Below are 26,176 nucleotides of genomic sequence, written 5' to 3' on the forward strand. Positions count from 1 at the left end.
TCTCCCTCAGATCCAAACCATTTCCCTGACTAGTTCCCCTCACCCCCCCAACCTGCTTGCTCCTGTCACCCGTCTTCCCTTCTGACTCCTGTAATCCCTTTGTTCTTCTTCGAGTAGCATCCTCATGGGTGCTCCACTTCAGGTGCTCATGCTCCCCCTACCCTGTGATCAGAGATTTGTGGTAGAAGTCCCCTTTTGGCCTACTCATGCACCCTGCATGTCGCTGTGCCTCGTAGTGAGGTTATATTGGGCTGCAGGGGCAAATCGCCTTCAATTCATTCTCAACTGTCTTCATCCTGAGATGAAGCGTTTAGCATGCCGTCTTAGTTTCACTTTGTATACTGAGCTAACCGAGTATGCTTAGTTTAGTTTAGACATGTTGTTGTTGTTCCCCATTTGAGGGATTATTTTGGACTTGGTTTTTGTTTCTGGGATATGGTGGGGTCCCCACACTTTAAGTGTTGTCTTTCATGCTGGGAAGCTACGTCAGTTAGTATGAACAATCTCAGTGTCTTCGGTGCGTGGGAGACGTCCATATACCATCAAAGTGTAAGATCTGCTCTTCATTCAAGAGCAGATGTAGAAAAAACAGGGAGATAAAGTACAAGCTCCTCATGATGGAATTAATCCTGAGACCACCTTCTGACCTGGATTTCAGGAACCCTTGTACATAATGCCCTGTCTACCTCTGGATTCTGGTCACTGTGAGCCTCAGCATTGTAACTTGTCACAGCAGTGGGAGATCCAGCATTGTCACTTGTCATAGCAGTACCAAAAGTCCCACACTCTTAAGTCTACACATATTGGCAGGAGCGCTAGATCTCCTTCCAGGAAGTCTTGGTCACTGGGGACCTCAGGCCCCAAAGGGAGCGCTACTGAGGCACCAAGTACTTCTGGAACCACAAAGAAGGAACCTGCTTCCAAGAGCCATGATATTGCTAAGAAAGGCACAATAGTGAATATCTCTTCTACTTCCAGTGACTATGCCCATTTTAGTGGACATTCCACTTTAAAGAGGTTGATGTCATCAGATCCTTCTGTACCTATCCCAGTGCTTCAGACCTTTTGCCTCTGAGTCAGGACGTTCTTGTTCTGTGCACACAGGACAGGCTGCACCAACTCATATTACCAATGTACCTACCTCAGTTGGCTGCACCAACTCATATTACCAATGTACCTACCAAGGCTGACTTCCACAGGACTCTGCATGGCTCCTGCTTATTTTCCCCTGCTATAGCAGGAATTTCAATACTCAAGAGTCCTCCTGGTATTGAAGGAGCCAGCACTTCTATTACTTACCAGGACCGCATATCTCTTGGTACCAAAGTCTACTGGGTTACTGTCTCAACACTTCTTCTCTTGTTTCTCCAACTTTGACCACCCAGATTGAACAATTATCACTTCACCTGGACTATGTTCAGGATTACTATGTTGAGGATGACTCCTCCGACTCACAGATCTCTCTTTACAGATCTCCTGTCTCCTCTGAATCATTATTCTCCTTCACATACAGAAAAAGGGGAGGATAGGCAACACTGACCTTTGACAACCTGGGGTAATAAACCATGGATGCCTCCTCTCATGCCCTGTGCTCCCATTCAGTGATCTCACTAGGATCCCTGGGCCCTGTATTGACAACAGTTTTTAAGGGCACTGAGTCCTCTCAGGAAACATAGACGCACACTGTCTTGTGCCTTCACTTCCTCCTCTCCAGCCAGAACCCAGAGAGGAGACATTTGAGGAAAAAGAAGCAAGAGCTCACAAAGGTATTACACCTCATATGTGTATCTCTTCATTATTGCCAGATGAGATAGCAATGTGTCTACCACAGTCCTTGGCAGATGAGTTTAGAGATTTCCAGAAGCTGATGAAGTATATCGCAGATACTTTTCAAATCCTGCTTGAGGAAGCCCAGGACTCCCATCATAAACTGGACATTTTACACACACCAGCTTCTCATGTGGCACTCCCTATTAATGAAGCTTTACTAGAGCCTGCCAAGACAATCTGGCAGACTCCAGCTATGCCGCCCCCCCCCCTCCCCTCACACACACACACACTTGTAAAAGTGCCAGCAAGAAATACAGTATGCCAACCAAGGATTCAGAGTTCTTATTCTCACATCCAACACCAAATTCACTGGTCATGGATGCAATGAATGTATGTGGTAGACAACACAATACAAAATATACTCCCTATAACAAGGACCAGCAGTGACTAGATCTATTTGGTTGCAGGAGTTATTCCTCCACGGTGCTACAGTCCAGAATAGCAAACCATCAAGCGCTCATGTCAGAATATGACCATTTGAATTCTAACAAGTTTAACACTTTTATTGACCATTTGCAAGATGAGCACCACAAGCAATTTTAAGGCTATCATACATGAGGGTCAGCTTCTACCAAAGACGTTGCTGCAAGCCTTCATAGGTGCAGTTGATACAACAGCCTGGTCCATTTCTGTTGTGATTGTTATGGGCTGAGCTTCTTGGCTGCAGTTGTCAGGCTTTCCTAGGGAGTTACAGAGCACTGTAGAGGACTTCCCTTTTGATGGTCACACATTGTTTTTTGGAGTCACTGATGATTGCCTTCACACTTTGAAGGACTCAGTGGTCACACTTAGATCCCTTGGAATATACCTTGCAAATAAAAGAAAATTTAGCAGGTTCCAGACATCACAAAGATCTCGCTCAACGCACTTCTCTACTTTCTGTAGATCAATTGATGCTCTGACCAAGATGCTGAGATATTCCAAGAAAAAGCCTGCTACTACCTCCTCTTCATTTTAGCCATCTGCGACATCCAAACATTAGCTTTGATGGCCTCGTCAAGAGTCTGAACCACCTGCTCCAAACAAATCTATCTCTGCAATGTCCCATCTTCCTTCCCCACTTTGGATACCCCCCTTTTCGTAGTTTGGATCTGCATAGGAGACAACAACATCCAACACGGGGGGGTTGGGGATTGTACCATCTTGGTTATTTCATTCATTTCACCTCCCATCCCCTTTTCCTGTCTCTTTTCAGAGACCCATCTCACAATTAGTTGCTGAGTCAGGAGGTTGCCTCTGTCCTATGCTTAGGGGTTATAGAACCACTTCCAGTTCAGCACGGGGAGGAAAGGTTCTGTTCCAAGTATTTTCTGGTCCCCAAAAAGAATGGAGGATGGAGACCAATATTAGATGTCAGATGTCTCAACAACTGCATGAAATAACGTAAATTCAGGATGGTGATCCTGACAGCTATTATTCCCTCTCTAGATTTCAGGGATTGGTTTGTGACTCTCTACCTTCAAGACACTTATTTCCACATTGAAATTCACCCCTCTCACAAGAAGTTTCTTTGGTTTATAGTCAACCTCAACCACGACTGCTTTCAATACCAACTGTTCCCTTTTGGCCTCTCCTCTGTCACAAGCATATTCTCAAAGGTCATGGCAGTCCAAGCCGCCCATCTACATTGTGTAGGCATAACTGTCTTCCTTTTTCTCAATGATTAGTTACTCAGGGGCTGATCCTATCATGTGGTCCATTGGCAGTAGAAATGATGAGGTCTTTGTTTCATACCTGAGACCTCCAGATTAACCATGAAAAGTCTGTTTTGATCTTGGTTCAATGGATAGATTTTATAGGAGCCTCGACAGGTTTGCGAATCTACAGAATCTTAGTACAAAGATTCAAGTAAGCCCTCAGACTTCAGCAGGGAATTGTCTTCAGCAGTTGGGCCATTTGGGGGTGTGTGTCTGCATGACCCAACATGTCAGATTGCATCTTCAATATTTCAGGGGTGGCTCAAGACAGTCTACATACCAAACAAGCACAGACTTCACAAATAGGTCTCTCTTCCCCTTTGGATTCTGGACTTGCTCAATTGGTGGAAGAACTGTGTGGGGAGTTCTCTTCTTTCAACCTCCTCTGACCACCATTATCACTTCAGACAGATCCCTGTTGGGATGGGGAGTGGATCTTGGTCCACACGTCATCCAGGGCAAATGGTCTTCCTGTGAGAGTCTCCTGCATATCAACATTCAGGAGTTGAGGGCAGTCAGGAATGCTTGCTCCCATTTTCTTTCACTGAACAAAGCCAAATTAGTCAAGATCATGACAGACATTGTGTCCTGCATGTTTTACATCAATCGACACAAGGGACCATGCTCCCCCCAACTCTGTGCCGAGGAGACAAAGTTCTGAAATTAGCATGTAACGAACCTGATAGCTTCTCAGCCTCTTACCTCTTGGGTATACAGAACATCACAGCTGATCACCTTCACAGAAACTTCTCTCAGAGTTATGACTGGAAGATGGATTCACAAATGTTCCACAGCATATTTCTAACCTAGGGGTTTCCAGAAGTGGATCTTTTTGCCACTGCTGCCAATGCAAAGTGCAGGAAGTTTTGCTCTGTGGGGGTAGGGGGGAGAGAGTCGTGTCTCAGTCACTGGGAAATGACTTTCTTATTCCATGGGCCAGGAGTCTTCTTTATGCTTGCTAACCAATGCCATTGATCTTGAAAGTTCTCAAAAAGGTCAAGCAGGACAAGGACTAGGTCATTTTGATTGCACTGACTTGGCCAAGGCAGGTTGGTACTCTTACCTGATTCAGTTCACTTCTCATCCACTGCTGAGATTTCCAGTTGCTTGCCACCTGTTGTCTCAGGGTGCCCCTCGACAGCCACTTCACACCAATTTGGAAGTTTTCTGACCTCAAGTAAGGCTCCTAGATGGTTCTCGGGATAGAGACTTCCCACTTAAGAGGTACAACAGGTTTTTAAATAGCAGAAAAACATCTATGAGAAGTACTTACCTTCAGAAATGGAAGAAATTTAACCTATGGTGTATCTGTTGGCAAGTGTCCATTGAACATGCTTCTCTTTCCACCACCCTGGATTATCTGTTAGAATTAAAAAGATCAGGTATTGTTATGAGTTCTGTCAAGGTTCACTTGGCAGCAGTAACAGCCTTTCACTAGTCTGTGGACGACTTTTCACCACAACTTCAAGATTTTTTAAAGATTTGAATAGTTATCTATGGGTTAAGGAACCTACCCTGGTATGGGACTTGAATGTGTCCTTAATTGCCTTATGACACACCCCTTTGAGCTACATATTCGCTATTCAACTTGCCCATGAAAACAGCTTTCTTGGTTACCATCACTTCTGCCCAGAAAGTGGGAGAATTGAGGGTATCAATGGCAGATCTCCCCTGCCCTGCCCTGCAGTGTTCTTCAAGGAACAGTCACATCCCAAGTTTCTACTCTAAATGTCCTCTGAATTTCATCTTAATCAGACCATTCATTTACCATTCCCCCCAAAATCACATCACTCCAGACAGAAAGCTGCTTTCCATACCTTGGAGGCCAGAAAGGCATTAGCCTTCTATCTAGACAGGACCAACCATTTTGAAAGTCTCCAAGACTGTTTTGATTGTGGACAGATCTAAAGGATCCACAGCCTCCACCCAAAGTCTCTCGTGATGGATCTCTGGGTGTATTATTTCATGTTATGACTCTGCCAACATTCTAAGTTGCCAGCCCATTCTACAATGTTGCAATCTATGTCTATGGCATTACTAAAGGATGTTCCAGTTGCTGACATTTGCAGAGCTGAAACCTGGATTTCAGTACGTAGTTTGGTTCATGCCTCTAGATCAGATGTGGCAGTTGGCAGTCCAGTTTTGTCTTCAGTATTGGATTCTGTTCTGAAGATCCTTCCTTCCTCTGGCGATACTGCTCAGGAGTCACCTGAAGTGAAGAACACATAGGGACGTTACTTGAAGAAGAAGGAGTGGTTACTCACCTTGTGCAGTAACTGGGGTTCTTCAAGATGTGTGTCCCTATGGGTGCTCCACTACCTGCCTGCTTTCTCCCTGGTAGGACTTTGTGGTAGAGAAGGAACTGAGGGGGAAGTTCACCCACTTGGTAGGGCGCATATGCGGGCCAAACAGGCACTGCTATCGAGAAAATCTGATGAAAGGCCCAGAGGGTGCATGCGCACCTGAACCAGAGCACCCATAGGGGGACACATCTTGAAGAACTCCAATTACTGCTCAGGGTGAGTAACTGTCTCTTTCCTCCCCCCCTCTTTTCCTTATCCCATTTTTATCAGTTGGCTTCTCCTCCTAGATGCTTAGGTATAAGCAGTCTCCCTGCTCTCCGTTCCTGTGCCTTGCACCACATTGGCCTCTTGGAGCCAGGAGGAGCAATTGTGCAAACTACAATCTTTTCAGAAGCATATAACTTGGCCAAATTTGGGTGAATTTCGCTCTTGACACTAGGATAACCAACTCCCTGTTAGATATTTAGCTCCTTCTTTAAAGCAAGAAGTGCTAGAGCCTCTCAATAAAATAGTTGTAAGAATTTTTGTAACATGAGCAAAACAATACTTATTTCCCTATTCTCTTTCTCAGAAATGTCTGGATGATTTTAGCTGAAATTGACACCCAACTACTCCCCCCGCCTTCTCCCCCCCCCCCCCCCCCAAAAAAAAATCAGCTTGAGGCAGACTGGAATGCAAAATTTTGGCCCAAAAAGTTGAAGTCTGGCAAAGTTATAAGCAACTAAAAATACCTTTGTTTAATGGAGGTGAAGTAGCAAACACGTAGCTAATGGTTTAAATGAGATAACATCCAGTAAATAACTGGCATTTTATTTATTGGAATTTTGAAATTTCATATTTATTGTTTGCATGTTCAAAATGTCACTGGATCAAAATGTATTTTTTGTTTTGTTTTTTAAAGAAATTTTAATTTGCTTTCATTTGGAGAGGAAGCTGAAGAGGAAGAAGTGGAAGTCAACAGAGTTAGTCAGGTACAGTTCCCAATTACTGGTATCTCTCCATCTCCTATTCTTACTGTTTTTCTTTTGGCATCATTGTTTTATAGTGATAGTATATCAGTTTGAAACCTTGAAAGTTGTTCATTTTGTAGTTTTTCTAGATTTGATCAATAACAATTTAGGGGTAGGGAGGAGCTGCATACTTAGTTTGTAGCATTCTGTTCTCCGATGTTGCAGTCTTTTAAATCTTTTATATAAATTATTTTTTTGTCTTGTGTAATTTTGAATATGATTTTAGTTTTCCCACTTTTACAATTGTTTTGTTGTTTCTTTCTTTAAACACAGTATTGTTATACTTCATAGCATATTAGTGGTTCTGCCATTCAAAGCCCATATATACGGTGTGGGTGTGGGTGTAAACTGTGTTAAAAGAAAGTTGTTAAGCTTTCAAAAAGTTGTTTAGCATGCAAAATGAAAAATTCAAAAGTTAGGAAATGCCACTTTTGTGGATGTCTATTTAACCACAATTCTGTCCCTTTGTGCATCTATCCTGTGCACTGAATGAGGCAGGGAGCCTATGGCAAAAACAGTATGTGATCATGTAATTAAAGGCTATATCATGATGAATATGCAGAAGTAGGCAGAATTAAGGTTACACTGGTACCATAATTCAGATTTCTCCTGACTTTCAAGTGCTTGACTTTGCCACCTAAATAAGATTATTTTAAAAAAAAGTTTTGTGTCACTGTAACTATCCGTTATGATGTATGCTGCTTGGATACACTGATCCGTTGGCTTTGTGCCAGGGAGGCCAAAGAGTCAAAAGGGACATTATCCAAAAAGAGCAGTATATTTCTGAAAACCTCGGGTAATATTTTCAAATGTGGATAGCTAAATTAACCATTGCCTCAAGTTCCTCTCCTACATCATCATCCTCCTCTCCCACCAATCTAGCTTCCACCCTTTCCACTCATCTAAAACTGCTCTCCTCAGGATCACTAATGATCTCTTCTTGGCCAAATCTCAGGGCCTCTACTACATCTTCATCCTTTGACTTCTCTGTGTTTTCATGTTGCTGATCATAGCCTTATTCACAAAGGCCTACTCTCCCTTGGGTTTTACAATACTGTCTTCACTGGTTTTCCTCTTACCTCTCTGGTTTGTCCTTTTGCACATTTGGCGAGTCCCCATCCTTCTTTCTGCCATTCTGAGGATCGTGTTCCTTAGAGTTATGTTCTAAGTCCTATCCTCGTCTCTCTTTTTGGTGGGTCTTACACTTATACAAACTCAGCTATCATCACTATATTGACAACTCACACATCAACTTTTACATTCCTGATCTATTATTTTTCCATTTCATCTTTCATCTCAGAGTTTGACACCTCCACCTGGATGACTTGCCATCAGTTTAAGCTTAAAATGTTCCAAACTGATCTCCTCATTCTTCCGAAATTCTCCCTCCTTTTCCCCTCATTGTCACTGTTTTCAACATCATCATCCTTTCCTCCACTCAGGGCTGATGACTGTCTTTAGTGACTACTGCTCCTTCATCGTATGTATTCAGGCTGGCTGAGCTGGACTACATCTAGTGAGAAGGAATGAGAGTTGCACTAGTTAGCATTCTTCTTTATTTGTTGTAAATGAGGGAAAATGCCACATATAGACCTGGTTGCCTACCTATTAAATAGGTGATTTTTCTCTAGCTCTGCATCCCTATAGCAGAGAAATGGGCATTCTTTCACTTTTGGTAGTTAGGCCTAGCCACATAACTTTCTTTCTCTGCCCCTGTGTCTTGGCTGAATCATGGGCAACCAGACCTAGTATTCAGAGCCAGAGTCTGCAGTCATGAGATGGGAGTCAAGTATCGGCTGGCTCAGGATACCAGGGGAAAGGGAGCAGGAGACAAACTGGAGATCTGAACCACGAGTCAGGAACCAGAGTCAGGCTGGGTTGAGGTACCAGGGGGTAAGAGACAGGAGACAAAATGAAGATCAGAACCATAAGTCAGGTACAAGGAGTCATGCTAGGTCAGGATGCCAGGAAATCAAGCTCGGGGAGCAGGAAGCACAAAGAGCACAGTCTAGAACATGGTGGAACCCTGTTGTTCGGACAGTTTTCTGTTCCTGCTGCTGGCTTAAGTAGGGCAGCCAGCACACACCAATAGGACCTTATGGGTGGAGTGTCAAATTGGGGCTGAGCTTCATGGGTCCCAGGTAAGCGATTGTCAGCTGTCTGCCAGGTGGCGAGTTGGAGCGTGGCCACTCCCATGAACCCAGCAGACCCAGGTTCCGAGACCTGTGGTTCATGACATCCTGCTAGCTGGAGTCCTTAAGAAAATTGAGGTCAGAGCTGAGCATGGCAGGATGTCAGGTTCTAAGATACTGCATGCAGATGTAGGGCTATTCTGCTAACTGATTTGGTAGCCAGATAGGGTGGGTCCTGTTGGCTTCAACTCAAGAGAATAAAAAGGTAGACCGTTGAAGAAACTGTTCTGTATTAATTTTGATGGAATATATGGGCCCAGAGAGTCAAGATGTTAACATGACCCTGTCACCGTGTATAATACCAAACAGTTAAATGTGGTTCGGGGTTTTCAGTTCTGAGGCCTCAGTCTGCTTAGTACCATGGCAAGCACACTAGAAAATTCATGCCAAAGTTCGGAAGTTTATTGATCAGGATATGTAAGAGAAGAAGAATCAGAAAAAGTCATAGATATTTTGGAATTGAAATTGAATGCTTATGCAGAACAAACTAAATCAAAACCTGTTTAAGTCCGCATCTCTCTCTGAAAAAGTATCAATTTGGATCTCATTTTGTCAGGCAGCCCTTCTTGGTGGGGAAGAAAGGATTAGTTCGCTTCTGAGGTGTGAATGTCAGTCATCTTCTCTGCCTTTGACAAAACAGATACAAGGAGGAAAAAGAGAGAGGATAATAAAGATGAGGGAAATATGGGATTTATTGATTATGTCAGGATATCAACCACCTGGTCAGGCATGGATGGGCACTCTGACCTGGCACTAGAACAGTTGTTCCTGTGGACTCAGGCTCACTTTCCTGGTCTGGGATGTCATCTGTCTTGTCTGGTCAGATCAATCTCCTTACAGGTTTTTCTCAGGCTTGTCAGTGCTGGATGAGCAGTCTCATCTCATTGTGCTGGTACTGTGTGGTACAGTAGGTTTAATGATTGTGTGAAAAGCTGAGAGAGATAAGATAGGAGGAAAATAGTGGGGGATGAACATAGGAAGGGAGGACAGAGCAGGGTCTCAGGTTGGAGTTTTTACTAGTCTACTCATGGTGGCCAGGTGTCCCGACTAGCACCCTGAGGTCTGGGTACCGCATTGATGTGATGATGCATGAATGAAAGAGTACCACCATGGACATTTCAGAGCCCAGTTCAACAAGGCAGGAGGAGGAAAGTGGGAGTGAGGGTGCTGAGGAGGAGGAAGACACCCCGGCATCCCTAGATGCATGCAGCCAGGAGCTGTTCTCAAGCCAGTCGCAGCGGCTGGTGCTTGGGGAAGGACAAACACCAGAGGAGGTGCACGGTAAACGGCTTTTATTTTGGGAAGGAAGCTATTCGGTGCGGGCTCTTGGGGCAAGGAGGGTTAGGGCTGCATGCATGCCGAGATGCAGAATAGGGCGTTGATGTGCTCTCTCACATCGCAGTAATCGACTTCAGTGATCTCTACAAAGGTCTCATCCAGAAGCTGTGCAATGCACTTGCGCAGGTTCCTTGGAAGCGCTACTGTGCTCCTCGTCCCAGTCAGGCTAACACGTCCGTGCCACTGTGCTGTGAGAGTCGGGGGGACCATTGCTGCACACAGGCAAGCTGCATATTGGCCAGGGCAGAAGCCACATTGTAGTAGAAGACCCTCCCTTGCTTCCCAGGTCACCCTCAGCAGCGAGATATCTTCCAGGATGAACTCCTGTGGAAAATGTGGGGACAGTGTTCAGTATGGGGCCCCCTGCAGCTGTTGGCTGTCCCCAGGCACAGAACCGCAGAGGACAGTACGGCCGTGAAAGAATCAGTTCCCCTCGACCCTGTGCTTACTCACCATTTTGGGGCTCCTGTGGGTTATGTGAGCTTGCTTTGGGATGGACAAATTATGCTATTATTAGACTGTGCTTGTCTTTAAGTACGGGCGAATCATTGCTCTGTCTGGTGTGAACAATGCTGCCTCTGTTAAGTGTTGCATTTTGCCTTTACCGATGCAACCTTGAGATCTCAGCCGTTCGCGTTATCACCGGCCGAAAGGCTGCAAAGAATCAGGAAGAGGCCACGTAGAAGCAAAGAGGACATGCTGCATGAAGTAATGCAGCACTCCCTTAATGAAAATCAAAAAGCGCAGGAGTGAAGGGAGAATGAAACCCCATCACCATGCAGTATAGCCAGCCTGAAGTGCAGCACTCCTTGCACAGCACTCCAGACAGGAAGGCTGAGTATGAGAAGAGGACATACGCAAATCTGTGATTGAACTGTTACCCACCCCACCCCCTTGCCCTTTCTGTTTCCCAAGCAGTTGTGTTTCTTTTCAGTAGATGAATTATATTTTAAATAAATGGCTTTTTTGGCTTTGAAAACTTCTTTTATTGTATTAAGTAAAAGATACCTTAGCCCAGGAAAGCAACAGGCACTGCAAGTCAGTGTAGCAAGCACAGATTCCTACTAACATTGGAACCACTGTACTTCACTCCCATGCAGGGCACCAAATATTACTGGTGGCTTTTGGCCTCAAATTGCTCTCTCAAGGCATCCCTGATCCTTGCAGCCCCGTGCTGGGCCCCTCTAATAGCCCTGCTCTCTGGCTGTTCAGATTCAGCCTCCAGGTGTTGAACCTCCGAGTTCCATGCCTGAGTGAATCTTTCACCCTTCCCATCACAAATGTTTTGGAGGGTACAGCACGCGGATATAAGCGCAGGGATGTTGTCATTGGCCAGGTCCAGCTTCCCATACAGAGAGCGCGAGCAGCCCTTTAAACTGCCAAAAGCACGCTCCGCAGTCATTCTGCACTGGCTCAGCCTGTTGTTGAATCGCTCCTTGCTACTTTCAAGGCTCCCGGTGTAAGGTTTTATGAGCCACGGCATTAAAGGGTAAGCGAGGTCTCCAAGGATCACAATGGGCATTCTGACTTCCCCTACGGTGAACTTCTGGTCTGGGAAAAAAGTCCTGGCTTGCAGCTTCCTGAACAGGCCAGTGTTCCGAAAGATGCGTTCATCATGCACCTTTCCAGGCCAGCCTGCGTTAATGTCAATGAAACGCCCACAGTGATCCACAAGCGCCTGGAGAACCATCGAGAAATACCCCTTCCGATTAATGTACTCAGAGGCTAGGGGGGCTGGTGCCAGAATTGGAATATGCGTCACATCTATTGCCCCTCTGCAGTTAGGGAAACCCATTTGTGCAAAGCCAGCCACAATGTCATGCACATTACCCAGAGTCACGGTTCTTCTGAGCAGGATGCGATTAATGGCCCTGTAAACTAGCATCAACACGATTCCAGTGGTCGACTTTCCCACTCCAAACTGGTTAGCGACAGATCAGTAGCTGTCTGGAGTTGCCAGCTTCCAGATTGCAATAACCACCCGCTTCTCCACCGGCAGGGCAGCTCTCAATCTCATTTCCGCAGGATGGGGGCAAGCTCATCACACAGTCCCATGAAAGTGGCTTTTCTCATCCAAAAGTTCTGCAGCCGCTGCTCATCATCCCAGACTTGCAGGACGATGTGATCCCACCACTCAGTGCTTGTTTCCCAAGACCAAAAGTGGCGTTCCACGGTGGTGAGCATGTCCATGAATGCCACAAGCAATCTCGTGTCATATGTGTTACATGAGTCGATATCGTTGGACTCCTCGCTGTCAGTTTGTAGCTTAAGGAGTAACTCGACTGCCAAACGTGACGTGCTGGCGAGACCCATCAGCATATTCCTCAGCACATCGGGATTCATTCCCACAGACCAAAAGGGAAGACAGAAAGCACAGTACAAAAAACATTGAAAGAAGGTGCCAAATGTGGATGGAAGCACAGGGATTGCTGGGATGCATCACGGGGGATGCATTGGGGGGATGCATTGGGACAGGACCCAGAATGCCCCGCATCCCCTTCCCACAAGCCACAGCTCCAGAATGGGAAGAGGTGCTCTGTGGGATAGCTGCCCACAATGCACCGCTCCCAATGCCGCTGCAAGTGCCGCAAATGTGGCCACGGCAGTGCGTGTGCAGCTAACAGTGTGAACACACTGCAGCGCTTTCCCTGTTGCACTCTCCGAGGGCTGGTTTAACTCACAGCGCTCTAAATATGCAAGTTTAGCCATGCCCTAAGAAGAAGAAGGGACTTATTGGAACAAATTTTTCACATAGCTAAATGGGTAAAAAAATCTGACTTCCACATCATACAAAGTTGAGGGTGTCGACAGGGATTAATTCAGGATAAAAAGTTAAATCTTCAGATGTGACCTTTCTGACGTTCTTTTCTTCATTGAGGATGGGCTCAGTGGCACCTTCCTGAGGCTTCAAGCAGTGGATATTGAGTCCTTAAAGTACTACATTTCAGAAATATATGCTGAATAAAGGCTCCACTGTCTGTCAAACCTTAGTTCACATTCACGCTGTCTCTTCGGTTGAGAAGGGAATGCTTTCCTACTTGAACCTTTGTATATAAGGACCTGGGCGTGTAGTCAGATCTTTAGATTTGTTCTGTCAGGTTTTATGGATACTACCTTCAGTAGATGGTTCCTGCATGCTACACTCTGAGTTGTTTAATCTCTGTCTGTCTGTTCTAGTGATGGATAGTGCTGCTATAAGTGGCAACTGTCTGAACTGGCATGGAGAGATGACAGACTTTCTTATCTTTTTGGTTACCCAAGTTTGTCTACACCAGCTGGGGTATCCCACTTTTCTATTGTATTGTGTTGGTGGCAGTGGGACTGTTTCTCTGAAACTGTTATGATCTATATTTTTAGATTTAATAGCATTTTTAGTGCTGAAAGAGCTATTAAATTTGTAGAATCAACTAGCCAGTCCCCTTGAAAGGAAGAGTGATGTCACAATAACTCCCTTTTTGCCTCTCTCTCCCTTACTTCTTGGGCTAAAATTAACAGGAAAGAAATTACAATTTTTACCAGAGTCCCCTCTCTTCACTTCCCACTCTCCTAAATATGGTTGTGTAACTTTTATTTTATTTGTTTATATTTTTATAGAGCATGAAGGGAAAAAGTAAAAGTAGTCATGACTTGCTGAAGGATGATCCACATCTAAGCTCAGTTCCTGCTGTTAAAAGGTGAATACAATAGTTCTAATCTACAGAACTGCTTCAGTTTCAATATGTTAGATCTCATTGGCACCATGCACTTTCATTTTATCCATTGCTTTTTCTGAGTAACAGTTCTCTCCATACAAGGCTTCCTGAATAAAACTATTTTGTCATTAAATTCAAGTCATTGTTGGTGTGCCAAAATGTTTCCCATCACCAGAGACATGATGAGAGAGGGCTGGGAAAGAACCTTCTTATTGGCTTGGAGCACTTCATCAAGTCTTGGCCTTTGGGATTCCTTTAAAGAAATTTCACTGAATGCTCATAATATTATACATGTTTACAGTTTAGAAAACCAGATATTGGGAGATTATATATGATTAGTAAAAATATCTACTAATGCCTGATCTATGCTAGATTGCCCATCAATCAATAATAAATTTATTTATTTGTAGATGAATGGTAAAGATAGCTTGGAGACTGAAGAGTTTAGGAATAGGGAGTAATAGAGAAGGGAAAGAAAATAGATAAGAATCACAAGAACAACAGGTTGTCGCTGTTCTCCTCCCCTAAATCCCAATAAATCCCATAAAATGTGCAGTTAGAGAAAAGGCTGCCCTAGATGCCAACTACTCACGCTACAAGTCCAGGAATAGTTTATATGTGAGATCATAGATGTCCATCTTAGTAGTATGAATAAAGGAAGTTTAGGTTTTTTGTTTTTACATTTCATTCTAGTATACCCACTAGTCCAAAAATCAACAGATGACATAGTTTCGCTTTTTTATGTTTTCAGTTGAATTCTTTTGACTGCCATTATTGCTTTCAGGAGCAACCTCTTTTCATGCTTATTCAAAGTAAGTGTAGATGAGGTAGGTATCCTGCTACTTCATCTTTGTCCAAAGTGGTCTCTAGGACCACCATAATTTCTCTAAAGGGTTATACCAGGGGTCAGCAACCTTTCAGAAGTGGTGTGCCGAGTCTTCGTTTATTCACTCTAATTTAAGGTTTTGCGTGCCAGTAATACATTTTAATGTTTTTAGAAGGTCTCTTTCTATAAGTCTATAATCTATTGTTGTATGTAAAGTAAATAAAGTTTTAAAAATGTTTAAGAAGCTTCATTTAAAATTAAACTAAAATTTATCAGATATTATCAGTTTAGTGTGATCCTTGCCCTTGCTTTTCCTTGCTGAGTTTTCCAATGTCTGGCATGTATTTGGATACTTTAAGCTGCACACAGGCTTCTGAGTGATCAGTTGTTAACCGGCTTCGAGAGGGACAGAGGACAGTTTTCATGTGTGAAAATACCTGTTCACACAGGTATGTGGATCCAAATGCTGAAAGCATTGCAAACACAATTTTCTTTAGACAGTTAAATTTCACTGGCAGGGATGTCCTGCAGGTCAGAACAGAGGCCCCATGATCTCTCTTGGTAGCTTTAAGTGTACTCCGCAGATCTCTGAAGTTTGATGCCCACAATTCTGAGCTTTTTAACTGAATGAGCTGCATTTTGAAATCTTCAACACCCATCCACTGAAATACAGACAAATCCAAGTTGCTTTCATTGAACTTTTCAGGTTTAATTAGAAAATAAAGCATTGGGCCAAATCGCTGGAAATCTTGAAATTTGTCAGAAAATTCTGATTCCAGTTCTTGTATGTACATTCTAATCTCAACATCAAATGCAGTGCGCTGTTCCACGTGACATGAAAGTGGTGTAAGCAGCAAATCAGGACTTAAATATCCCAGTACAATGGTGCTGGAACAATTTTTAAGGTGGGAGTGCTGAGCTGTGCCCCCTCTTGCCCCTGTCTGCACCCCTCACTGCCACAGGCTGGGCCAGTGGGCCAGATGGGACCCCAGACCAGCAGCAGAGCCCCCGGACAAGTGGTTGGCACCTGGGATCGTCAGCAGGCTGAGCGGGGCTGGCAGATGGAACCCTGGCTGGCTGGGGGCCAGTGGCCAGTACCTCAGGCCAGCAGCGGAGCCCCCGGGACCGATGGCCGGGACCTGGGGCCAGCAGCGGGCTGAGCGGGGCCGGCGGACGGAACCCTAGCTGGCAGCGGGCCAGCAGCTGGTACCTCAGGTCGGCAGCGGGCCAGCAGCTGGTACCCCAGGTCGGCAGCGGAGCCCCTGGGACCGGTGGCCACGACCCAGGCAGTGTGAGTGCCACTGAAAATCAACTCGCATGCCACCTTTGGCATGCGTGCCATAGGTTGCCTACCCCTGGGTTATACCCACACCATCTTCCCTCCACTTGCCTGTTGTGCTCTTCATTTGGGCCAGAATTGCTTGGTTTAAGAGCACAAAGTCCTCCAGATTCGCAGAAAATGCATACATTGCTGTTTGGTTTGGAGGTCTTGAAATGTGCTGTAGCAGAGTGCGGCAGTTCCCCCTTGGCTCCTGCCTCTGCTAAGTCCACAAAGTCACTCTGAGACCCTAGGGTTAGTATCCACTGGTGCAGTTTATTCACAGGCTTGTTCCCACCACAGTTTCACCATATACAGTTGGCCCTTCACCATCTGCAGGCAGGAGGGAGGGAAGAGCTACCTCCCTGTTTCCACTCCCTGCCTTTTCCCTTTCCTTCTGCTCTTCCTCTGGCTTCCTTCCCCTGAGGCTTTTATACAGCCCCAGGCTAATTAGGCAGCAGCTATCTCTGCTTCCCCAGTTAGGGCTAGGTTATCTCCAGCCAGCTCTAATTTATCCCCCTAAAGAGGAGCTGGTGTGACAGAGGGCTGAATCAGCAACCCTTTGCCCAGCACCCTATCACAGTGCTCACTAACTGAATTTACCCCTTACATGGTAACATTGTGTTTTCTTACTGGTCTGTCCCACTCTTCTAGCTAGTGGGTGTGACAATCAAATGGTGGAAAAATATAATCAACTGACATTATAGTGATGAGCGGGAAACTCTGGCATAGTTTTAAATATATAACCTAAGTGAATTCTTGATTAAGATACTGCTGTACTGTTTTTAAATATGACTCTTATCAACAGATTCAGAGTGCTTTAGAGAAGGAACTACTATCTTATATGGATTGTCTCTTTTTTTCCCCCCTAGAGAAAAAGCAAATGAAGTGAGGGATTCAGACAAGGTGAGTGGCACTTCTTCTGCAAACAAAGTTTTGACTCGTTGTAGATACTCATTCTATATTTCATGTGAATTATTGCTCTTAAGGGCGAGGTAATACTCTAAAGATTCAGCAGGGTAGAGTGTGACCCTGACCTGCCACACACCACCTCCCACATTCTGCATAGACTGCTGTCTGAACATTTCTGACAGCAACTTAGTGGTAGACAACGTTCCTCCAAAGTTATAAATCAGTCAAGAAGGAAAAAAAAATTATGTAATGGAACAAATACCACAAATGAAAAATCTCCAGCCACTGAGGTGTGTGAGAATCTGAGTGGAAAGATGTATTTATAGAAGCAGAATTTCAAGTAACTTTTCCTTTACTAAAAATGCCATCTATCATGGCTACAACTACACTGTATCTATTAGGATTCTCACTTCTGAGAATCAGAAACTTGAGGAATATCCTTAAGGTAAACAAACTGCAATGAACAGAAATAATACACAGTCCAGAGCCAACAATGGAACATGGAGGTTTTTTTAACTGCAAAAAAGCTCCTTCCTACATTTTATTATGGAGAATAAAACTTTTTGGTTGAAGTGTGGCTTTGCCTGAGTCTTTGTGCCAGGGGCAGCATATTATTGCACTGTCCCTAGAGCAAAATTGTGACTTTGAGACTCCAGGCAGGGAAAAAAATCATGTGCCAGGTATAGGCCTGGTAGAGTATAATTGCCCCAACATAACAATGCTGGCAAATGGGTTGGAGAAGCTTTCATGGGCAGCAGGAGATAGTAGCTCTGTACAGTCTGCTCCAGCCCACACAATTACACATGGTATGAGTGACTGGTCTTAGGCTCTCTTACTCTCTTGCCATGACTTGGCCCTCAGTTTGAGCAGGAACCAGAGGGAAGTAGAAAAACTTTGCACAAACAATATTTGACCAGCTTCAACTTAAGGAACATCCATCCATACAGCATACCTTCTTAGGGGAGGCTGAACTCCCCCACTCCTTTTGGAAAAGGTTCCAGAATAGAATCATAGGGTTAGAAGGTACCATAAGTGTCAACTAGTCTAACCAAGAGGCAGGATTTGTTATGTCTAAACCATCCAATACAGATGGCTATCCAGCCTCCTTTTGAAAACCTCCAGTGAAGAAGCTTCCACAACCTCCCGAGGCAGTCTGTTCCATTGTCCTACTGTTCTTACAGTTAGGAAGTTTTCCCCTGAGATTTAATCTAAATCTGCTGTAATGTAATTTGAAATCATTGCCTCTTGTCCTGCCCTCTGTGGCAAGAGAACAACTTTTATCCATTTTTTTTATGGCAGCCTTTCAAATATTTGAAGGCCAGTATTAGGCCCCCCCACCTCCCTTCCAGTTTCTCTATGTCCTTTCTATACATTGCTTACCAAAACTGGACACAGTACTCCAGAGGCGTAACCAGTGCCGTGTTGAGCAGTACTATCACTTCCCATGACTTACATGCTATGCCACTGTTAATGCAACCTAAAATTGCATTTGCCTTTTTTTTTTGGCAACACCATCTCATTGCTGACTCATGTTGAGGCTGTGATCCACCACAACTCCTTCTCAGCAATGATGCTGCCAAGCCAGTTTCCCCCACATTTTGTATTTGTGCATTTGGGTTTTCTTCCCTAAGTGTAGCACCTTGCATTTGTCTTCGTTGAATTTCATTTTATTATCCGTACCCCAGTTCTCCAGTTTCTCAAGATCCCTCTGAATTTTAGCTCTATCCTCCAAACTTGATCAGTATGCTCTACCTACATCTAGGTCATTAATAAAGATGTTAAACAACACTGGACCCAGAACAGATCCCTGTGGAGCCCCCTTGAGACCTCCCTCCATTCTGACATCATTCCATTAATAGTTACTCTTTGTTTGCAGTTGTTTAACCAGTTATGTATCCACTTAATAGTAGTTCTGGCAATCCCACATTCTCCAGCTTACTTATCAGAATGTCATGTATATTATGGTATATTATGTCCACTGCTTTTCTCCTATCGACCAAACCAGTTACCTTGTCAAAGAAGAAAATCAAGCTGATTTGTTCGTGGTAAATCCAAGTACTGAGAGTCCAAAATGTGATTCCCTTCTGGAGGCCAAATCCAAACAATAATGCTTTATAAATGTATGGAGAAAGGATCCTGTCACAGCTTTGCAGATATCTGAAAGAAAAATACCTCTGAGATAGGCAATAACAGCAGCCTTGACGTGGCTTTCCAGCTTCAGGCCAGCCAGGTCATATTTAAAAAAAAAAGGAGATCCACTTGGATCCTCGTGATAACCACAATACCCAGAAAATTGTTAACAAAAGGAAAAAAGTTGGGAGCACTTTCCAAGCCTTTTACTGCACTCTAAATAGAACCCCCATGACCGCATGATAACATGACATGTTTATGAAGGTGTTCCTGGGATGAGCATGCATGTATGTGGGGAAAGTTGGCAGGATAGCAGGCGCATTAAGGTGGACTTCCAACATAATTATGGGGAGGAATCTCGAATGAGTTTGAAACATCACTATATTTTTGTAAATTTATTATAAGATGGGTCAGTCACTTGGGCCTGTAGATTAGTCACTCTTCAAACCAAAGCCACAGCCACTAGGAAAACGACCTTGAATTTAAGAAACTTAAGTTCAGAGGAATCAGGTAGTTCAAAAGGAGCTTTTGTCAGCATCAATATCCCATGACACACGTTTTTTAATGGGAGCTTTGAAAAATGTCAAGCCCTCCATGAAACAGAAGAGGGTACAGAGATACTTGTTCGTTTTTGGCCAGTTCATGATAGGTGGAACTACCAGCCACATGACCTGCATGGAGTTATCTTTTAATCTGGTCTTAAAATAGAAAGTTGAGACATCAAAGTGAGAATCCTGTTAGAGATATCTCCAGAGAAGCAGGTACATCATTTTCATTAACATATATAACAAACCCCTAGAACCCTGAATAGGGGTATTCTATCTGCTACCCAAGATCCATAAACCTGGAAATCCTGGATGCCCCATCTCAGGCATTGGCACCCTAACAGCAGGATTGTCTGGCTATGTAGACTCCCTCCTCAGGCCCTACGCTACCAACACTCCTAGCTATCTTTGAGACACAACTGACTTCCTGAGGAAACTACAATCCATCGGTGATCTTCCTGAAAACACCATCCTAGCCACTATGGTTGTAGAAGCCCTCTACACCAACATTCCACACAAAGATTGACTGCAAGCCGTCAGGAACAGTATCTCCGATAATGTCACGGCAAACCTGGTGGCTGAACTTTGTGACTTTGTCCTCGCCCATAACTATTTCACATTTGGGGACAATGTATACCTTCAAATCAGCGGCACTGCAATGGGTACCCGCATGGCCCCACAGTATGCCAACATTTTTATGGTGGGCTTAGAACAATGCTTGCTCAGCTCTCGTCCCCTAATGCCCCTACTCTACTTGTGCTACACTGACGACATCATCATCATCTGGACCCATGGAAAAGAAGCCCTTGAGGAATTCCACCATGATTTCAACAATTTCCATCCCACCATCAACCTCAGCCTGGACCAGTCCACACAAGAAATCCACTTCCTGGACACCATGGTGCTAATAAGCGATGGGCACATAAACACCACCCTATACGGGAAGCCTGCTGACCACTGTACTTACCTACATGCCTCCAGCTTCCATCCAGACCACACCACACGATCCATTGTCTACAGCCAAGCTCTACGATACAACCGCATTTGCTCCAACCCCTCAGGCAGAGACAAACACCTGCAAGATCTCTATCTAGCATTCTTAAAACTACAATACCCACCTGCTGAAGTGAAGACACAGATTGAGAGAGCCAGAAGAGCACCCAGAAGCTACCTACTACAGGACAGGCCCAACAAAGGAAATAACAGAACGCCACTAGCCATCACCTTCAGCCTCCAACTAAAACCTCTCCAGCGCATCATCAAGGATCTGCAACCTATCCTGAAGGACGACCCATCACTCTCACAGATCTTGGGAGACAGCCCAGTCCTTGCTTACAGACAGCCCCCCAACCTGAAGCAAATACTCACCAGCAACCACACACTACACTACAAAACCACTAACCCAGGAACCTATCCTTGCAACAAAGCCCATTGCCAACGGTGTCCACATATCTATTCAGGGGACACCATCATAAGGTCTAATCACATCAGCCACACTATCAGAGGCTCGTTCACCTGCACATCCACCAATGTGATATATGCCATGTGACAGCAATGCCCCTCTGCCATGTACATTGGCCAAACTGGACAGTCTCTACGTAAAAGAATCAATGGACAGAAATCAGACGTCAAGAATTATAACATTCAAAAAGCAGTTGGAGAACACTTCAATCTCTCTGGTCACTCGATTTCAGTCCTAAAAGTGGCAAGACTTCAACAACAATACTTCAAAAAACAGACTCCAATGAGAGACTGCTGAATTGGAATTAATTTGCAAACTGGATACAATAAACTTAGGCTTGAATAGAGAGTGGGAGTGGATGGGTCATTACACAAAGTAAAACTATTTCCCCATGTTTATTTCTCCCCTTCCGCCCCCCACTGTTCCTCAGACGTTCTTGTCAACTGCTGTAAATGGCCCACTTTGGTCATCACTACAAAAGGTTTTTTTTCTCTCCTGCTGATAATAGCTCACCTTACCTGATCACTGTTGTTACAGTGTCTATGGTAACCCATTGTTCCATGTTCTCTGTGTACATAAAATCTCCCCACTGTATTTTCCACTGCATGCATCCAATGAAGTGAGCTGTAGCTCACAAAAGCTTATGCTCAAATAAATTTGTTAGTCCAAGGTGCCACAAGTACTCTCTTTTTACGTATAAAAATTTATAATATTTATAAAAAGTAATTGTTTATATTTGCAACATGCCAGTGTGACACTTGCATCACAGATGTGTGTTTTCATACTGTGCAAAGAAGCACTGTGGATATATAGAACCACCTCCCCTTCCATTCAGGATTGTATAAAAATCCTGTGTTATGTAATACACAGTAATTGTTTACATGGAGAATATAAAGAAAATATTTAATTTGTCTTTTAATAAAGTTTAGAATCTGGAATCAGTTAAGATACCCTGGTTTCAGACAGATCCCAAGGGGTCCACAGACCACAGTTTAAGAATAAATGATTTAGGATATTAAATAGTGTGGAGTTATTTAATATTTAAATACCTGTATTTGTGACTGTAGCTCTGAAAAATGTAAGTCCTTTGTTGATACTACTGGTTCATCTTCTAAGGTACCTCTGAAAGATGTAGAGGATATGTTTCTCGGTTTACATAGTTCATATTTTGAGGCAATTACAAAATATTAGCATATATGGGCATATAAATTATAAATGTAATCATATCCGCTCTCTTGCTGAGAAGTTGTTCAACTTAAAAAAATCCTCTAGTAAAATAGAGCTAAAATTAAAGCTGTCTGTTTAAATCAACTTAGGAAGAAGAGGAGGAGGATGACAGTAGCGATAAAGAAGAAGGTGAAATGGATAGTGACGAGAAATATCAAGTGAAAGAACGCATAGCTAAGAAGTTGAGAAAAGATAAAAATGAAAATGTTAAGCTACCGTTTAAAGAACCACCAGAAACTGAGAAGAAAACAACTAGCCGCAGGTAAGCAACATGCAGATTTTTCCTGATTTGAAATTTACAATAAGATGTTTAACTGCTCATCTTTAGCATTGCTTTTTACTATGCTGAAAGTTACATATATTTGAATTGCTGTAGTTTAAAAATTTGATTCCCCCTCCCCCTAAGAATTAATTGATTAACTTCAGTGATAAGCACATTTCTTAATTTTTCATTCAGCAGTTGAATTAAATGTTTGATTTACTGCAGGAATTGTGTTAGGGTAATTATATAATTTGTATTAATTTCATGTGGGCTTTTGTTGTTCCCACATGCAAGAGTAAGATGGCTGTGTTTAAATCATGGGATTTGTAACTTTGCTGATGTCTTTCTGATGTAATAGTAAACTATTTGATTCACCATAGAGAGTGAATTCAGCTCAGCCTTTCTCAAACTGTGGGTCAGAACCCCACAGGGGTCGTGACCATGTTTTAATGTGGTCTCCATGGCTGGCATTAGAGTTGCTGGAACCCAGTGTTGAAGCCAGATCCCCGCCATCCGGGGCCGAAGACAGAGGGCTTCAGCCTTGGGCGGCAGGGCTCAGGTTACAGGCCCTCCACCTGGGGCTGAAGCTCTTGGGCTTCAGCTTTGGCTCCTCACCTGGGGCGGCGGGGCTTAAGTGGGCTCAGGCTTCAGTTCCCCCTGCTGTGGTCATACAGTAATTTTTGTTGTGAGAAGGGGGTCACAATGCAATGAAGTTTGAGAACCGCTGAGAATGTGATGTGGTCAGAGATGATAATAGCGTGTTGTAAAAAGTAGCAAGATAATCTAGGTGTATAATTAATCCACTTCATATGTGACAAAATTTTACAGGTTTTCTAGCTAAAAACTATTAAATATGAACTCTGGAAGTTTATCTTGTAACTGAAATGTTAAGCTGTAGTGGTCCCTGTTGAGAAATATATGGGCTAAATATTAAAGGCCTGTTAGTCATCTGTTGACTCCTGTTCCTATCAAGTAGAAAAATATCTGAAGAGTATTCATATCTCCAGTAAACCAGATCATTAAGGCTCCAAATCTGTCACGGAGGATGCAGAAGTCACAGATTCCATGACCTCTGAGAGTTCTGCAGCAGCCAGTGCAACTGACCCCAGCTGTACCAGCTACTGCTGGAGTCGCCCTGGGGCTAGCCGCACCAGCCACCGCTCAAACAACGCCAGGCAGCTGGCCCTGGGGACCACCCGAGTAGCAGCTGTCCCTGAGACTGCCCAAGCAGTGGCCATGGAGACCACCGGAGCAGCAGCGGTCCTGAGGGCTGCCCTAGAGGTGGCTGGAGCAGCGGCCCCAGGGGTGACCAGAAACAGTTAGCCCCTGCTGCCGGAGCAGAGGCTAGCTGTTGGACCCTGGGACCCCACAGAGCAGAGGCATCCAGAATTTCTGAGAGCAGCAGCCCCTGGGAGCTCCCCAGAGCGGTAGTGCCCTAAAAACAGCTAAGATTTAGTTAGGGGTATTTATAATAGAAGTCATGGACAAGTCAGAGTCCCTGAATTTTTGTTTATTGTACATGACTTTTACTAAAAACACCTGTGACTAAATCTTAGCCTTAGGGCTTGTCTTCACTACCCGGGAGATCAACCTGCTGCAATCGATGCAGCAGGTGTCGATTTAGCAGGTCTAGAGAAGACCCGCTAAATCGATGGCAGAGCACTCTCCAGTTGACTCCAGTACTCCAGCTCCCCGAGAAGAGTACGATAAGTCGACCGGAGGAGAGCATCTCCCGTCGACGCAGCGCAGTGAAGACACTGGGGTAAGTTGACCTAAGCTATTCACATAGCTGGAGTAGCGTAACTTAGGTCAACTTACCCCAGTAGTTAAGAAAAGCCCTCAGTTGTTGTTTATCAGAACAAGTTATACATGTGCATGTATGTGTGTTTAAGCATCTGTGCCTGAGATGATGTACAAGGAGATGATATTATGGGTGGATAATATCAAACTTATTAGGAATTGTTTCAAAATATGTCAATAAATGTGTACACCAGAGGTTCTTGACCAAATAATTTTCTCTCCACAAGTACTAATCAGCTATCACGGGACTATCTTATTTGTATATTAAGTTGACTACAAATTAAAATTGTCCAAAAAGTATCTTTTAGTTTAATTTTAAATTCCTTCAAATTTCACTGTTATGTGCTCTTAATGTAGGTTTTGAAATTAAAGTAAAAACTTACCCAGCCCTGCTACCAGAAAATTGTTGATGAGTGTAGACAATAGTTGGTTTTCCTCCTTCAGTTCAGCTTCCACTCTTAACAATGGTTCTTGTGGAGCTTTGATGAACAAGGTGTTCTCCTTTAACTCTCATCCTCATCCTGTCTCAATTGCTCCAAAGGTTGTGAAGCCACTTTAAAAGTATTTTTTGTAGAACTAGCTACATCAGTGGGTGAAGTGAGCTTTCAATATAGCTATTTAAGTAACTTATATTTGAAAGTGATGTTGGCCGTCCACAGAGTAAGGTAACACCTTAGGAAGAAGGGAACTACCAGAGCAAGAAAGAAGCAGTTCAAAAGTCATTCCTTCCCGCAATAGACACATGTCACTTTTAATGGAATTTCTTGGGCCACTAGGACTTTTTTTTCCTCATAGAAGCTGGAAGTTGTATAGCTGGCAGTGGCAGCCTGGGAGAGGGTAGGGAAAACAAGAAATACAAAGATTTATTATACATTTGGACATTAAATTAAAATGAATTTAAAACATTCTAAATTGACAAAACAGTTCAAAATGTTTTTTCCTATTTTTTCTTAAATATTTATGAAATGTTTTTCATAGTAGGTTATGTTCCATGAAATAGCAAAAACAATTTTTTTAAGACACATGGCAGAATTACAATTATTCATTGGTTTTTTTGTTCAGTGACCGTCAATGTGTAATTGATTTACTTAACCAAATAAAAAATTTGCATTCTTTTTGAATTAGAACAACCCAATTTAGTATTTTTTTTTTTTAATATCCACATCAGAGAAAGTCAGCCTCCCATTAGTTGGGGAAAAAACCCACAAAACCTATGAAGATATCATGGTTTAACTCTCAAAAGTTCATTTAAACTATAGATTTGACATATTCATTTTATGTTAATTTGCTGCACATTTTCTCTAAAATTGTCCTGCATCAAAAGACTACCCAGTGACACTGGTGTAAATTTTCTTACTTCACTAAAAGCGTGCCCTTCTCTCTTTTTCTTTTTAAATGCATGGCTTATAGGACATATAAACAAGGTCTGAAGATTTACACTCAGAACTTACTGAAGGTTGCTTTTAAAGCAGAAGTGCTGAATTCTCTTTCTTTCAGGAAAATTTGTCAATGAATCAGCTAGGTGTATCAATTCATTAAGCTCTCCAGCCTTATTATCTGTTCCACATTAAATAGCCATCCCAGAACTGGAAACATCAAAGGGAGTGTCTCTTCATTTTTCGGAAACAGCAT

The 26,176-nt window shown here is 43.5% G+C and overlaps 1 protein-coding gene across 2 annotated transcripts in view; it reads left to right on the forward strand.

Annotated features, from left to right (window-relative positions):
* Positions 1-26,176, forward strand: part of CWC27 (CWC27 spliceosome associated cyclophilin) — a 208,674-nt gene that overhangs the window by 22,493 nt on the left and 160,005 nt on the right. For both annotated transcript variants that reach the window (XM_074952620.1, XM_074952621.1), the window contains exons 7-10: positions 6,732-6,801; positions 13,965-14,044; positions 17,079-17,112; positions 22,572-22,744. In XM_074952620.1, coding sequence (XP_074808721.1) covers positions 6,732-6,801; positions 13,965-14,044; positions 17,079-17,112; positions 22,572-22,744 — 357 coding nt within the window. The remainder of the gene's footprint in view (positions 1-6,731; positions 6,802-13,964; positions 14,045-17,078; positions 17,113-22,571; positions 22,745-26,176) is intronic.

Source organism: Natator depressus, chromosome 5, assembly GCF_965152275.1.
Source record: "Natator depressus isolate rNatDep1 chromosome 5, rNatDep2.hap1, whole genome shotgun sequence".
NCBI classification, from domain to species: domain Eukaryota; kingdom Metazoa; phylum Chordata; order Testudines; family Cheloniidae; genus Natator; species Natator depressus.